This window comes from Acanthaster planci, linkage group LG09, assembly GCF_054643075.1.
Source record: "Acanthaster planci isolate LZ-2023a linkage group LG09, COTS_SCS, whole genome shotgun sequence".
Classification (NCBI taxonomy): domain Eukaryota; kingdom Metazoa; phylum Echinodermata; class Asteroidea; order Valvatida; family Acanthasteridae; genus Acanthaster; species Acanthaster planci.
This window is the reverse complement of record NC_141785.1, coordinates 18,348,630-18,366,055: the sequence shown is the minus strand read 5'-3', so window position 1 is coordinate 18,366,055 and position 17,426 is coordinate 18,348,630. Positions and strand designations below refer to the sequence as shown.

The 17,426-nt window shown below is 40.4% G+C and overlaps 1 protein-coding gene across 4 annotated transcripts in view; it reads left to right on the top strand.

The window, feature by feature from the left end:
• Positions 1–17,426, top strand: part of LOC110976551 (unconventional myosin-XVIIIa-like) — a 105,843-nt gene that overhangs the window by 32,063 nt on the left and 56,354 nt on the right. For all 4 annotated transcript variants that reach the window (XM_022229914.2, XM_022229913.2, XM_022229911.2 and 1 more), the window contains 10 exons: positions 497–597; positions 1,242–1,307; positions 8,334–8,462; positions 12,071–12,214; positions 12,583–12,672; positions 14,028–14,147; positions 14,619–14,736; positions 14,952–15,079; positions 15,594–15,748; positions 16,990–17,113. In XM_022229914.2, coding sequence (XP_022085606.2) covers positions 497–597; positions 1,242–1,307; positions 8,334–8,462; positions 12,071–12,214; positions 12,583–12,672; positions 14,028–14,147; positions 14,619–14,736; positions 14,952–15,079; positions 15,594–15,748; positions 16,990–17,113 — 1,175 coding nt within the window. The remainder of the gene's footprint in view (positions 1–496; positions 598–1,241; positions 1,308–8,333; positions 8,463–12,070; positions 12,215–12,582; positions 12,673–14,027; positions 14,148–14,618; positions 14,737–14,951; positions 15,080–15,593; positions 15,749–16,989; positions 17,114–17,426) is intronic.

The following is a 17,426-nucleotide window of genomic DNA, read 5'->3' as shown; positions in this document are numbered from 1 at the left end:
TGGTCAATCCAAACAGTGTGATCTTGTACTGTACTGCAAACTTCAGTTCTCAATTCTGATTGGTCAATCCAAACAATGTGATCTTATACTGTACTGCAAACTTCAGTTCTCAATTCTGATTGGTCAATCCAAACAATGTGATCTTATACTGTACTGCAAACTTCAGTTCTCAATTCTGATTGGTCAATCCAAACAGTGTGATCTTGTACTGTAGTGCAAACTTCAGTTCTCAATTCTGATTGGTCAATCCAAACAATGTGATCTTACACTGTACTGCAAACTTCAGTTCTCAATTCTGATTAGTCAATCCTCACAGTGTGATCTTGTACTGTACTGCAAACTTCAGTTCTCAATTCTGATTGGTCAATCCAAACAATGTGATCTTATACTGTGCTGCAAACTTCAGTTCTCAATTCTGATTGGTCAATCCAAACAGTGTGACCTTATACTGTACAGCACAGTCCCCATCGCACCCTGTTTTTCTTCTCTAAAACAGGATTTCCAGAGAGCATGTTGTTCACCGAGTTCCGTCGGAGGTTTGAGGTACTTGCCCCAGCCACTGCAAAGGTTTCAGAGCCTGTACTGGATGAGAGAAAGGTCAGAAGAGATGACCATTTAATCAAGTTGAAGGAAACTTTAAAGTACTGACTTCCAGAGGGAAATATTGACAGTATAGAAAGTTTGAAGTTAATAGTTCACATTGTTTTATCAAACAGTTTTGTTGCTTTTTTACAAAATCTTCATATTCCTTTGGCACATCAATGGATATTCATGTACTGTGTACATATATAATATCCTTCATTTTCTTTATTTCTCTGTTACTCAACAAATGAATAAATATACATATGATTTCTCTATCCTGTCAAAATATCCAGTTAAAAGTCAGAATAATGGAACCCCTGCAACAACTTTGGAGCATCTGATGTGAAAGTACACTGAAAGTTGCTGTGCATGTCAATTTCTTCTTTGTTATAAAGATAATCACTTGCTTTTAGGCATGTGATTAGTAAGGGGTATTGCAGCATACTTATGTACACAAATTGTTTATTTCTATGGAGTGAATTTTTATGTGTGGCCTTTGACAGAAGTGGCAAGTTTCTTTCGCTGTCCGGTTTATTTTTCCTGTGATAAGGAAGACTTCACAAAAAGTTCTCAGGAGACAGTTTGATTTGTTTTACCTCTGCCACTTGTGAGTGTTTTGTTTGGCAGGATTATTCCAGTTTTTGTATTTATTCCCATAGGCCATTGAGGAGCTACTCAAACATTGTGATCTGGGTGTCTCAATGTACAGACTCGGACTTAGTCAGGTGAGTCAACCCTTCTTATATTTTTCCTTCCACCAAATTTTTGAACTTCAAAGTTCCTCGAAAGAAATGACGTGTGACGGTGCATGTACATGTATGTGTTATAAGTAGTGTTTTATTCTATTCAAGAGGGCGCCCCCACCGATAAGAAATAGAAATTGAAAAAGGATGATTCCCAAAACCTATGTTTATCTTGAATTCTTAGTTTTTCCAGTGGTAACTAGATGTTGTTTGTATTCCGACCATTTCTGTATTTTCCCGATTATTTTGCATTGTTTAAGCCCTCTCTACTGTAGAGATGAAAATTTTAACGTAACTCAGACCAGGTAAAACAACATATTTTGTTGCGTTACAAAATTCCCTCCCCCCAAAAAAGAAAAATGTTTTTTTAAAAGAGGATTTTAAAAAGAATACAAAAGTTGAACTTGAGCATGAAGATTTACATGACTTTTGAGACCAATATTTCTGTTAAGTATTTAACCCTTTGTTTGTCTAGTGAAATGCTTTATAGTGGCCTCTATGAAAAATCCAATTTTAGTAGTAAATTGTGAGATTTTGGATTTGACAGGATCTCATCAGTAAGATCAAAATGAAATCTTTGAAAAGGCATTGTGTGCAATAAATACATACAACTTATGTGGATCTGGTCAGTAAGGTCTTGGCACTTGTACATAAAGCCAATTGTTAATTCATTTAGATAATTAGGCTTGTCTTGTTAGCAGGGGTAGTTTACGAGCTGCCAATATTGATGTTGTTACATTGTAAAAATATAATTAACATGGAAACAGTTGTAGTGTTATAGCTATGCCGGTTGGCACCAATCAGAGATCTTCACCACAGCGTTCTACCATCTGGCACTAAGCTTGATGAAACAGCCCACCAACAGGCACAAAAATCCTTTAAAATCCCAGAAAAAAAAAAATTAGTCACCATGAAAATTTCATACTGTCACCTGGAAGAATTAATAAAAAATTGAACTCTTAATCAATTTCAAGAGGAAAACTCACTGGAAAAAAGTGATCTAGAATCCCCTTAAGGGGACCCCTGGCCATAACTGGCAAGACTCCGGTCGCTTCGCTCCCTCCGTTTGCCATTACTAAATTGTCCTGCACTAAAATAGGGCTGGCTATAACACTGCGTGGACAAATACAGGAGAATGCATAACATGTATGTTTTCATCACAATTTTCACTCCACCGGAGAGATGTTTGAAAATTGTATTTTTGGTTTGTTGTTGGCCATCATGTGACCAGTTACATAAATGATCCTGTGTGAATTTGTTTGTCTTGAAATTTGTTGGTACAACCCTAATATTCCAATAAATCTTTTATTGCCAAATTCTGTACCTGCGATCAAACAAGATCGTTCCCTTTACACACCATGGATTTTGACGTCAAGTTGATTGAATAACAAGAAAGTCATTGTACTGTTCCGGAAATGGCAATCCAGTTTAATGACTTTGCCAATCTCCAAAGCGTATTTCTGGGGATTTATGATGCCAAAGGTTTATTTGAACAGGCTGGCCCGATGGTCATTACTTTGCAAACTGCAAATCACACATACTTTATTGTGTTTTCTTGCCCCCTTCTCTTGTAGTGGCTGGTACCCATATTGCAGGCTTTGTTGTTGTGGGTTTTTTTTTTTCATGCCAAAAGGCTGGCATGAATTTTCTTTTTTTGGGAGGGTGGGTTTCTTTTTATTTATCTTGGTCTTACCTGGGAGTTTTTAGGGGGTTGCTTAATGTGCAACAATTTGTAAGTTTGACCCCAAACCTTTTTTATTGCCTGACTGTGAGTGTAGTAGGTTTTTGGTTTATCAGTTTTATCACAGTGTTAAAGCCCTGGAGTGTATTGATTCATGTTGCCATGGAGCTGTGTGCTGTTGATGTTTAGAGAGCAGTCATGTTATATTTAAGCAATATTATCATTTTGTAGCAAGGAGCACACATGGTCACTCTTATGCCGTCTATTTGTTGTCGCGGTGCTTGTACTGCCTGGATGCCACGCACGACAAAACGAACTGACTGACATCATGATTAAAAAAAAATCCCCTGTTGCTATGGTAACCGCTCTGTTTCAATCCCCAAAGCCTTGTGGATGCAAAGCCTCAAGCTGCTCAGCTTGAATAGTAATGAATTCCTGCCAAGACAATTTGGCGTCAGTTACGGCAGCCGGTGTTGTGCTTATAAACAGTGCGGCCGGTTCTGTATGTGTACATCACCACATCTGTGAAGAGCATCATGTACATGCATGTGTACGTGTGGACCCTGGGCTCGAAGGTGTAATGATTACACACATCACCAAAGGGATTTTGATGATGTACTGGAGAACGGGTGTCGTGTGAAGTGCTAGTGGACCGGAAAATAAAGCCATTTACCTTTGGTTCAAGGGACAGTGTGTGACCGTACTGGCATGTACATGTAGGTTGGCATAAATTATATGTAGCGGTGTGACAAGCGTGGACAAAATGTTGGAGCACGACCAACAGTAGACAGGAATCGTTGCCTACAGAACAGAGGAGAGCTGATCTACATGTATCAATTGCTTTGGAATGCTGCAGCGCTGGGAATGGAAGATCACTCTGAAATAAAATTGCACCTTTGTGGCCAGGATCATCATTATTTTGTTCCGCCAAGCTGATGTTTTTTGATACAGCGTTAATGGTTGGCTGTAAAACCTGCTGTGAACTTTGACCCCATTGCTGATTTAGATGTCTTGCCACTGACCACTTTGAGGGACCTTTATGGGGGTCAGACCAAGCTCTAGCTTCTGAGGGAAACTCACTCATAATACGAAACCAATGAGCAAGGAATTTTCCTTGGGATTGATTCATAATTCATTGATTTGCCAGCTAGGCCTGACCACATCTTTACAGTGGGTCTAGCCTTATAAAAGAGATAAGCTTCCTGTCTTCTTTATCTCAGCCCCTGCCAAATGTTGGCCTTGTGTCATAATCTGTTGACAGATTTCCTGATGACAGGTTGAAGTGTGTGATAGCACATGGTGCTTTTCTCACCACCCTGCCAACTACAATGGCTTCTTTTCTATGCCACATACGTGTACATTGTTTCCTTGTAACATAACATCAGCAGCTTACAAGTGGCATTTGAATAACACATCGGGATGTATGCTGTCCAAGTTTGTAAGGATGAATTATTTCAGTGCTGCGTCTACATTAGTGTATGTACTCTTTCAGCTTGGTGTCACTAAGCAGTGCAATTTGTCGTCAAAGTAGAGCTTCTATTTTCTCTGGGAATTGAAGACTTGGTTTTACAGGTCTTGTGTCAAGTTTCCAAACTCAGTTACAAGACTGCGAGTACATGTAAGCGTCTACTGATGACTGGATACATGAACTATGGACAGCTGAGGAGCCCGCTCACTGCGGCCATCATCCAACAAAAAATCACACAAAATATGACTTCTGCACCTTGCTGTATTGGCCACCTGTCTTGGTTTCCTGTGGGTCATTATAGATCCAGAGTCTACTTCGGATAACCTGATTTGAGACGTTGCAATATCTTGACTTGAAATCAGAGCAGATCGAAGTGGCTGGTGCTAAAGTAAAGCTTGGCTGTCCATAGTGGCAATGTAGCCACTTCCATTAGCTGTTTGCCAGTGGTCAGCCTGGATGACGCAGATGATCAAAATCTGTCATGTCTAATGACAGAAGAAACCAATCACTTTACATTTCCTGAGGGAATGAGCATCCCCCTGGGTCGTGTTTCTTCGTCCTGCATTGGAAATTGGCTGCAGATGAACATGGAAATTGAGACCATCTTTGCTCCACAAAGCTTCCAGTCTTACATCGTCGTACGTGGAAGAACAAGCGGGATGTCGTAAATTAGATTATTGTATATTGCATGCCATCTTGAGTCTGTTCTTGCATCGAGCCTGGGAGATCTCAGCAGAGCAGATGTGCTTCTCTTGTTGATGTTGAGTTGGTATACTACGCGATGCACTTCCCTAACGTCAGGAGTTCACTGCAATTATGCTGATGTAATGTAGTGAGTTCACTGACCTACATGTACATGTATCACGTGCTATTCTCCATAGTGCTTCATACTGGTGCCATGTTCTCCTGAGTTTGATCTCGAAAATCAAGATCATGAGGGAAGCACTGTGTGGACACATTGCCACTACAGATCAAGCAGTGTCTTGGGCACGAATAAGGTCTCTCCATATTCATGATGATGTTGTTAAGGACGTGATGCCTCTTCATGATGACTGCTGTGTGCGTGGGTCTTATTCATATTCATGAGGGTGACTCCATGGGGCTGAATATTATTGATTTGATTTGAACACAGCTTCATTGCATATTCATTAATTCAGCTTCCAGGGACTCACAGGCTGTGAAGTATTGATTGAAAGGCTGACGTGTCAAAACATTCACTTTTGAGAGCAAGTCATGCATATTTATGATGGAGGAAACATCAAGTGTATTGATCATCAGAGCCCTCCGGTGTTGTGACTGTGCTTGCTATTTGATGAATATTCATGAGTGTAACTGATGCAATGCTCAGGAGGCTTGTCCTTTTATTGATTTGATTCGGATGTTTTCATGTTGGTGGCAAACATGTCAGTGTTTGCTGTGGTGTTGAGCAGAGAAGACGTCAAACTCAGGGTGGCGCGGTACGAACCACACCAAGCATTGCCCAGTGATCAGGTGGGTTCATGCATATTTGCATAATTGCATCACTAATTCACAAGCTAATTGGTGCATGTGTTGTAGAAATAATTCACAGTAATGTGTCAATATGCTGATATCGTTATAAAAATACGTCCATTCTCTATAATTACATACATGTATTGTTAAGTATTGTCTGGTGTACATTTGTACATGTTCATATGTAAGGCTTTGAGTGACCATAGTTCTCCCACTTTTATGAACCAACAGAGAAATGGAAATAAACTCATGCATGCATACATTAACCCGATGAATGTAGTTATAAAACAATGAACAAAGGAAAGTAAGATCCTTATCTTTCAGGTGTAAAACTTGCAAGAAATGAGAGGCCCGCATATGCACATGTACACCTACACCTACACATACATGTGTGCCCTGTTTATGTACCGATTTCTTTATTTTTGTTCATTATTCATCATGCTAAAATACTCTTGTAAAATGCTTGAGTAAAACTGAATTATTTATTAATGTAAGCCCTTAAACTTCTGATATGAAGTCCTATGATTGAGGCTTGACAAGCAGATCTAGATTTGTAAGCTTTCGCTTTAAAATTCTGTTCAGAGTCAGGTAACTGTTTGGTGTATACCTGTGTCCATGGAGGTGTTGGGTTACCGGACTTATTTGCGCCTTGCCTGAGGTTCCGAAATTGGTTGCTAGGAGACCTTGGAGGATCTAGATACGATTGGCCCATAGATTGCACCCCCTGTCAGTTTATTTGTTCTTTTGCAAATGAAATGCATTATGGATGCTTGGACTTCACGGAGATACCACAGTGGAATACTTTTGATAAGAATACGTACACCCACATGTACATGTATGCACTGTATAGGCCAGTTTGTACTTAAAATGAAAGGCAACACGAACTTGGTTTTGGGACGTCAGAGCAAATATTTGTGCTTTAAATTTGCAAAAGTTTAACATGTTTCAAGTTCAGCAAATGTTGCTGCATAAATGTTGCACGACATCCTGTCCCCAGTGCAAAGTTATATCACAGATACAGCTGTCCAGATTATCAGCTTGTCATTTACTGTAAATACAGAGAACTTCACTACCCACATCATTGCTCCTTTATAATCCAGTCCATCTCAGTGGAGCACCTGAAGTTATTCCCCATTTGTAAATTCCAAAGACTGTATCGATGTCACCATTCTGTAACCTGACAACAAGGGTCAGGTGTCTCTAGCTCTCTGTCTCCATTCATGGACGCGCAACTTATCAGGCTTCCTGAACCATTTAAGATTTGGGCAAGTCCATATATCTGGCAATTGATCTCCATTAACATGACAAAGGAGTCTTGTAAATATTGGGCTCGGTGAGTGGCAGGTCATTCAATGTGAGTTGAGGACACTTGAAGTCATTGTACAATAGAATGGATATGCCTGCCGACTAGCGCATGAAGAGCAGTAGTATGCAGGGAACTGTATGAAGCTGTGTATTGCTTTGAAGGGTAATTTAGGTTTGTAGGTCTATTAAATTCATTGATGTCTGTCTGTGTATGATCCTGTCATTGTAATGGTGTATTTCTGTAAGTATCGGATATTCACAGTGTTAATTGAAATGTCCAGGATATTTGTTTAAGTATTTATTGCTTATTACTCGTAAACCTCACTCAATGAAAACAATGTGCTCTGTCTGTGAATGTTGTTTTTAAAACATTATATGCAATTTGTTTTCGGGGAACAGGGAAATTGCTTTTTTAGCATATGTTGTGTTCACTAACCTTGTGGTTGCTGGAGCTAGAGTTTTCTCTCTTTTTTTCCGCATCTGTTAAACCTGGCTCTTTTACCGAAAATGTCGGCCGGGTCGAGCAAAGTTTCCACCATTTCTACATGACCTTTGACATTTTACCATCTACCGGTAACTTGCAAATCCTGAATTTGAATAACTGACTTTGTGAAGGAGCAATTGGACATACTTGAGCGTGGATGTATGAGACAGAAATAGCATCTTGCATCTCTTGTTTGTCTGGTAACATGAGAGCGTTGTTCTTGTGCATTGCTCAGTTATGGTGTCAAATCAAAGCCAGCTGTAAAGGACTATGGTGTGCCATTATTATGCACAATGTTCAGTTCCGCACGGTCAGTCTTCCACGAACACTGATTCCTCAGCACACTGCATCGTATGCTTGTAGACAATAGGTTGCTTGGGGCAAAAGTATCCGTGAGCAGTCATTTGCCCTTTTGCAGTAAGCAAGGCCTTGCCGTTTGCTTGACTGCAATACATCATTCATAGTTGAGCGGCTTTCCCACATGCAGTGGTGGCACTCTGCTCAAATAGCATCAAGCAGTTGATCACACTCCAAGCTTGAAGTCTTTCCACCTTCCGTTTTTTTTCTCTCCCCTGTTAGATTTTCTTCAAGCCTGGTGCCCTGGTGAAGCTCGAGGACCATCGGGATGAGAGACTAGCCAAGACGATCACAGAGTTCCAGTCCTACTGTCGAGGATACCTGGGCAGAAAACAATTCAAACAACTCAAGGTACAAAGTTCAAAGCTCTCACTTGGTACACTGTAATTCTTCACAGTATTTTGCTTTTAGTCAGATTGAGTAAGAGAAAATCAAGCCAGAGTGGCCAAAATTGGAAACTAGATTTTGGCATTGATGTCTGGTACCTGATCACCTTTACATGTTATTTTCATTTTTCTTTAACAAGATCACTTCATTGTGAAGAAGCCTACCAGTAGTCAAAGCAGTATATTGATGTTAATACAAAGTCATTGGCCTACGGTGTTTATGCCTGACTATAACTGGTATAATGCTTTGGTCAAGTACGTGGAGATTTCAGGAATGTTCAATGATTTTTGTGTTGGGACTGGTTTTCCAGTCTATGAGGTAGTTGAGGCAGTTTGTTGCATGCTAAACTGTGTAACACTGCTGCCCTTTTTTTTGCTTTTGTTTATGTCTTTGTGCAATGCTTGCTTGGTTTCCCTTGGTCCAGCTCGGTCATAGGTTCTTATCAAATTTAAGGGGTTTGTTCCATCTGTTTCTGTTTATGATCACTCATCTCTCACTTGCCAGAGTTGGCCGGGTGTCCCTGATGCTTGACTCATCGCAGATAAACTTAATTACACAGTATTTATCTGATTGCCAACATTTAACATTCTGCATTCATGCCGATGATGCTAGATCAGTTGTTGATAAGTAGATTACGGCAAGATTTGTTTTGTCATTGCTATATGACACACCACATAAATAGTTAGATCAGGTGCATTTAAAAGCCACATTGTGGGGTGTTGTGGTGTGCACTGTACTTGTTGCCAGCCATCAAAATGTGCATTTTTAGTGAAAGAGACAGAGTTAGAGTCATTTGCAGAAGTTTAGGACCACCCATACAAAATGCATTAACCTAAGGAAAAACCAAACTTAAACCAATCAATCATGACAACTTATGTTCATTTTCAATGTGTAACCTTAGTATCTTGGTGACACAGCTATTTGACTACATTTCCATGATTTGAAATGTTAAAAGTCTAATCTTTAGTGTGCCCTCCCTTATTTCTGATTACTTAGACTGGCTTTTTTTTTTATCCATGCTGCCTTGCAGACTACATTTCATACAAGACCTGCCTTTGCAAAAAAATCATTCAAACTACACTGATGCATTACGCTGATGCACCACTGTAAAAACATATTACGTTATCATTCAACGAGGCAATGTAATGCAAGGCCGGTGACAGAAATACTGGTAAAATTCCAGGTGGTACCTCATCTCTAGTCTGGCTTGGATTTTTGTCCAATTATTACGAATCATCTGTAATAAATTAGTGCATTTTATGAAGAAAATAATCTCTAAGAAAATTGGCAGGAGCAGGATTTGAACCAGTAGCCATGCTCCATGAACTGTGCTACATGTAGGTCTCACCCGTCCTTGTAGATGCCTTATAAGGAGACTTCCAGCATAGGGTCACATCACAAAGCCAGTCCCAGGATGGAGAGTTTTGTGTCAGTTTTTTAAAGAGTGATTTTCTGTGGTAAGTGTTGCTGCCCAAAATGTGTACTTACAAAATCTACATTGTAAGTATAATTCTGGAACAGCGATGTGAACTTAATCTAGTTTTTGTACTGCTAAATGATTTGGTATTTCCACTCACCAACGGGGCTTCATGAAACCCAATCTAATTATCTAATTTTATTTAAGAATCATCATAAATTAACTCCCATAATTATTTATTAGCAGTCAGCGTCTGGGTCAGATTTGATATGAGTCTATCACCCACCATGGTATAGGGGGGAGGTTATTTATTAACTTGTCCAAGACCCATCCTGACGTTATCTCGTTAGGCAGTTGCCAGAGAATAAACTGGAGGACCCTCTCTGTTTGAAGAACGGTGCATGTGCACTTAACATTCACCATGACAGATTAGGGGGCTCAGGTTTGACAAGGTGGGCCATATTCTGAGCTCTCAGATCAATGAACAATAGGACATGGGTTAGTCATTGCTGTTGTACAGTATGACCATTGCTGTTAATTAGCAAACATCCTGTACACTCCCAGCACTTGCACTGTTGAATATTTGCGCAATATTCTTGTCGTGGAATGCTGTGTAATCTGGAGGGTTTTACTCTCTGTTCTGGAAGCCTATTAGAAGGTAAGAAATATTTTACAAGGGGAAATATACCGACACATCAGTTATTTCAAGGATGGAATTGTGCGGGGGAGATGTAAATTAATTTTGGATTTTGCCCTGTGCGACGTGTAACACAGAGTATACTCTGTTAAAATACACGTCGGGCAGGGCAAAAAAATCCAAATTAATTTACATCTCCCCCGCACAAATCCATCCTTGGAATAGTTGTTCACGGTACCCGCTGCTACATCTCATTTGAACCAGCCAGCTGACACTGGCAAGCTTGGTTGTCGAGTGGTTAAGACGTCTGCACTAGTATAAGCAGGAGGTCGTAGGTTTGAGTCCCACCCAAGTACACTTGTGGTTTTTTCACAAGCCCTCTTGGGCATACAGTGTTAAAATACATGTCGGGCAGGGCAAAAAATCCAAAATTAACTGACGCATCAGGTTTGTATTAGATTATGTGTGTGTAAGATAGACTTTGGTCCAGTTTCATAGCTTTGCTAACGAGAATTCTTTGCTTTTGATTGGCATTCGGCTTTCTGGGCATATTACAGTACTTGTGCAAGAGGAAATTATGAAACAATTCTCTCAGCACAAAATCCTCAGTTTCAGGAGTGAGCCCTCGTTTACTGTTAGCAAACATTCTTCTGCTATGACAAGGAGTTTAGAAAATGCTCGGTGCCCACTTTCACGGACATTGAAGCACAGAGAAGTACTAAGCACACAACTTATTTGCTTAGCAAAAGCTGGCTATCTGCCTCAGTGCCATGTAGTGCACATACCTTGATTAGTTCTCAGCTTCCATAACTTTCACTCAGCGCTTACGTGGGTCATTCCAGAAATACGGGGTCCAAAAGGATGACCTTTTCGTGTCCCTGTTACATCTGATCTTTGTTTTTTGACATGGAGATTTTACTGGCATTGATTTCAAACTATTACTGTTTTTGGGCAGGTAATTTGCATTAATTCAACACTCTTAGAAACTACACAATGCATTCTGAACTTACAAAATCGTATGTCAGATGTGACAGGGATAAGAAAAAAAATGGAGCCCTAATTTCTGGAATTACCCACATGCAAGTGGGCTAAGCAGTGTACTCAGCTTAGCAGCTCTTTTCTGAAGTTGAATCACCAGAAAGAACCAGTCGGGGGAAAGAGTTAAATCGCAGGGCGTTTACGAAATGGATGGCTTCGGCTTAGTCTTTGGTTTCACTGTTTCCAGTCAGCATGGTCGAAATCTCCTCAAAAGGCTGGAGCCAGCGAAGACTAATCCTTAGCCACTCGTTCCGTAAATGTCCACAGATATTTTGACTGGCAAGCTGACTAACACTGCAGGCAAATCTTTTTGTGCTCACCAAACTCATGTAGTCCACTGATTCAAGTTATTCACCCTCAGGTTTCCAGATTAGATGAGGAAGAAAATGATGAGACGATGAGACACTTAAAGAGAATGTGGCCCACAAAAAAGACAGAAATCTCAAACTGATGTCGGGGCTTTTTGTTGAATTTTTACAGATCCAGCATCTTGCAATCACCGCCATCCAGCGCAATGTCCGCAAGTTCCTTGCTGTTCGCACCTGGCCCTGGTGGCGACTGGTAACCAAGGTGCTGCCGCTGTTAGACGTCCACAGAACAGAGGAGGAACTCAAAATGAAGGACGTAAGCGCGTGACACTTCCAAACATTCAATCACAGGAAGGAAAACATAGCAGCAATTTTCTTGCAGCTTTGTGTTGATAGCCAAAAGGTTGATATGGGCATCTGGACAAATTAAGAGAAATGTTGCAAGTGTGAGTTTGGTATCCTCGTGTTGTTAGGTTATTTCTGGCATCTGAATAATTTTCTTTCAAACATTTCACATTTTGGATAATCAAGATGTTCCTGTGTTTCCCGCCAGTTTCCAGCAAAATCCCACATTCAAAATGTGCCTCCCGTGCTGTATGAATCCGTGCTATCTTCTGATGTTCTTTAAGCAAAACAAGTTTAGGCTAACTGTAAGTTTGTGGATGAACTTCTTTGTTACCACAGCACGAGCTGACAGAATTACGACTACGAGTAGAAAAGCTGGAGAAAGAACGGAACGTGCTGAAGCACAATCACGACAAGATGGAGGCAAGGGTAAGCTCTTGCAGAAACTCTTGATTCAGGCCAGTTTTTTTATTTGTGTTTGTTTGGGTTTTTTCCTCTACTTGTTGGTGCACTAAATGGGACTATATAAAGAAGAAGCCAAAGCAAATCTCACAGAGGTTACATGTACTTCTTGCCCCGGTCTCTAACATTTGTGCTCGATAAAATTGACAATTTAAAATTTGGGCAGCATTTATGTTTGGTTGATTTAAATGTTTACCTTTGGTTTTTGTCATTGACTTACCAAATGTACTGTCAGTGCTCTGAAAGAGTTGAGTAGCTTGAAAAAAAAAATGCCAACCTCATAACGCTCATAAAGATTTACTCAGTATAATAATGACATGAAGGTTCTCATATTCAGCTCATTTCAGCACCGACAGACTCTCAATGCACTTTATACAATCTTACCCTGCTCACTAGGCCCAGCAAACATTCCTATATACCACCTCAGCTCTTAGGGGAGTATGTACCCGGGGGATTTGCATGTATGTAGGAGCTATGTTGATGTACATGTATGTTGATTGGTACCATGTCACAATGTATACAGTGATTGGCTGGAGCTTCCTCAGCAGACAACACCAAACACCAAGGACTATAAGATACAGTCAGCTGCACAAAACTGAGACGTGAGCCAACCTAACAAAACAAGTCACATGTTGCTGGAGCCCTCGTTGAGATGAGGGCTTCCAAAACAGTCTTCCACTTTGTAAAGAAATGAGAATCCTCAACATTTCTCGCCCACATAAACGTCCAATGTCATCAGATTGCCAAGCTGAGTGACACATCAAAACAGAGAGCTCGGTTTGCTCTTTCTAATGTAGACTGGAGAGTAAAGCACTGAAGAGTGGCCTTAAGACTCGCTTTGTGAGATCAGGTCACCTACTCTCTGTCCCTTCCAACACAGACAACTTCCTCCTTCCTTCAGTGACTTGCAGTGAACACCCCCCAAGATCCCGCCCCTTCCTTTTCCTGTCATGATTTCCCCAGGGACGGACGTGCTTCTATATTTAGGCTATTTGTCTCTCCAACCACATGTGGTCACATGGACGTGTAATTTTGCATGTACAGTGCACATGTAAAGCGTGTTCCTCACACCAGAGTTTTGTTGGCATGTGTAGTGTGTTAACAGTTTTAGAAGCCAAGCTTCTTTGGTCAAACTTGTAAACAGTTGTTGGAGAGAATTTGGTCAGGAGTGTTCCGCAGAGATTACAGAGTAAGAAAAACATACATATGCATACAAACAACCGTACAAAAAATTGGTAACAGGTTCGAATGTTCCAATTGAAAGTTAGAGCAACAGTGTTGAAGATGTTGGATCAACGTGTGGCATTTTATTCCCTTTCCAGTTGGCGGAGATGAGTGCCGATCTTACCGAGGAACACACAACGGCCAATCATGCATCTGAGATGCTAGAGCGGGAAACGGCCGAGAGGCTGCGACTGGAGAAGGAATTAAAAGAGTTGAAGGTAGGCAAGTGTAAAAGATTTTCTCCAAGTTGGATCGTTTAGATAAGATTGTGCATGCTACCCGACATTCAGTGCAAGAGCTAACACATTTTGCTGTATTGTTTCTTTTTATTCATGTGTGCATGTGAGATTGTATAGGCATATATTCACGAAACATTCATGATAAGTAAGGACTATAGAGTCCTCAGTTGGATGTGAAGGTCCACTGTTGCAAACCATGCGCAAAGCCAGTTAGAATATTTTCCAACAACTTAAACAATGGGAGGTTTACAGTTGAAAACACTTGTCCACATATTGGCCTGTACCGGTACTACTTTCAGAGGACAGTTTTTTCTTTTGTTGTCCTCTAAAGGACATCTTTTGGAAACAGTCCTCAGACATGAAACTGTGTTCTAGTCTATGAGAGGTTGTTACTGTGACAAAAGGAATCATAATGCCATGCATTATAAATCTGTTTATATTTTTTTTCAGGTTGCCCATGGGAATCTGCAGCGCAAGGCAGAGCGACTGGACATGGAGGTGATGGAGTCCAGAATGATGCGGTCCTCGTACATGGATGGAGACATGGGCAGCAGCGATGAGGAGGAAGGTGAGAAATGATGGGGGGAGCTTAAAACCTAAAGGGGAGGGGTTATCGTCATAAGAAGCGATAGTGCAGGTGCAAGTGGGTTAGTCAAAGGGTGGGGCTTGAAATTCAGGAAGGGTGGGGGTTCTCTTGATTTAAAAAACTGGCGAAAGAAAGCCAAATGTTTGTTTGAATTTGACGAAGTAAGAAAGCCATCTTCTTTTTTTATTAAAACTCAGATTCCATCTACCGAAGCAAGTATGAGCAAGCGAGACGAGAGATTGAGCTCACCAAGAAACGGCTGAAGCAAGAGCATGAGGAAGAAATAGAGAGCATGAAAGCGGCCAAGAAGGCGCAAGATAGACGGGTAAGGACAATAAAAGTAACCGGTATTTTTTAAGAACAGTCACTCTGAGGGACATTGAAGGTTTATCTGGACGACACTGAAACTTTATTACTTGATGTAGGTTTTGTTTGTCCTTTCTGTATTTGTTATTATTTACTTTCTGTTTGCTTTTGCAGCCCTGAAATTTTCAATAGAACAGTTTCCTTTTGACCACAGTTTTTTTTTTGTGATAGCAAAAAGGAAGAAAAAAAAAAAGATTATTGGGGGATATATCAGTTTTTCTGAATTCCGGTTGAACAAGGAACCTTCACTCCTCTCATGGGGAACCAGTGGTCTTACTGGGCGAGTGTAGCTTGCAGCATGCAGTGAGTCAAAGATGGTGAATTTGAACGTAAACACAAATTCTTGAAGTTATCTGGATTGACACTAGAATCGGACCCTGAAAGGATGTTTCCCCTTTGCAAGGAGTGAATTTTCAGCTATGTGGCCCTTTTCCAAGTTTGATGAGAATCAATGACCTTGCTTTCCATTGCAGTTGGCAGAGGCTGTGGAAGAGGTTGAGGAGGAGCGGAAGCAGGTCGGCGTGTTGAAGCGCAAAGTGCAGAAACTCACAGGCGAGGCGCAGGATACCAGACTCCACCTAGAATCTCAGCAGGCACGGAATTCTGAGTTGGAAAAGAAGCAAAGAAAGTAAGTACGTTGATTAGATTCTGAACTTAAGTTGTCATGGAAATAATTTATGTGATGAAAGTGAAAAAAAACGGTAATTCAGTTCTTTATCCCTTACCCTGCCAGAAGCAGCACAGCCCATCAAGTCTAAGTCTGATGCACTTTGACGCACCTGCCTATCAATAGCAGCCAATCAGAGTGGTCATGTTGAGACAATGGGAGCTTGTCTCATTGAATAGTGTTTGATCTTGTGGTGATTGGCAACCACAGACTCCCAGGCTGTCTTGCCTTGGGGAGAGTTGACCTGTTGGATCTTGTTACACTGGGCAGGCAAGCCACTTTGACAAATGATGCAGACTGCATGTGTCTGGCAGGGTTTCTAACCAAAGTAGGCTTGAGGGTTACGGTTACAATTGTAAATAAACTGTTTTTTTTTTTTTCAGTCCAACACTGCTTCAGTACCTCATACAGTCCAGTTGGAAACTGTCGTTTATGTGACGTACTTGACGAATTACTTTTAAAGCATGAGTAATTCTGAAATTTTTTTCAGCCACACTTTTAACCCTAACCCCAAGAGTGTATGTAAAATTATTCTGTCTTATTTGTTCTTGTTGTTTTGTTTCTGTGTTTGTCCAAGTCCATATTTTGTGTCTGTATGCTCTTACGTTGTTTCTGTACATTTACTTTTTTTTTCCTGTTCAAATTTTGGTGTTTTAATTCACATTTTGAACTTGAACTTTTAACGTGTAATATGTAAATTTAGATTGATATTTTATTCCTGGTTGGCTTAACTTGTGTATTTACATGTAAGATTCTTAAAATTGCTTATTGGTTTAAGTCGATTTTAAATTGTTGCTTTTTGATCTAAGGTTTACTTTGCTATGATCATTTTAATGATTTTATTATGTGTAAAGCACCTAGAATGCCAATTTAGGCGGATTTGGTAGTACACAAGAACTTTTATTATTATGAAATTGGAGGATTAGTAGCAAGAGCTGTTGTACCCTCATGATTTTTAGCAAGTGCTTAAAGCCAGATTTTTTTTCCTGAAAAGTATGAATTGACGATAAAGCTGTAACCGATGCATTTTTTGAGAAATATTATGCTTACACTCTAGCGAGGTGCATTACCATGTTTTTCTTTGCATGTTTATTGTTTATTTTCAAATGTACACACACCAACATGAAGGCTTTTAGGAGCACAGTTTAATGTCTTTTTGGTTTTGTTCGTCAAGCTTACTGTATTTCGCTTGGCTTGTCTAGATTTGACGCTGAGCTTCACAAAGTTCAGCAGGATCTCCACACGGAGCATCTGGTCAAGGAGAGATTGCAACGAGAGAAGGAAGCCCTACAGAGCGACAATTATATCCTCCGGCAGGAGTTGGAGGTAAAAGACAAATAAATTGACTTATTGGCGTCAAACTGAGGAACTAGGGGATTTGAAGTTTTTTTAGGGGTTGGGACGGTTGAAATGTTGAAGTTAACACCTACAGAGACCAAGGGCCAGGAGGAACATGCTGAGATTTTCAACATTTTATCATGTCACTGACTTTGCCGTTCTACTTAAACGGTACATTTTGGGAAAGGAAATTTGTGCTTTTTTCCTTCACTATTGTGACAATAGTTAATACCAATGGGACGCAGTACCTCAGGGTTTCACGCTATTTCACAGCATTTTGCACTTCAAGATAAAACCTCAA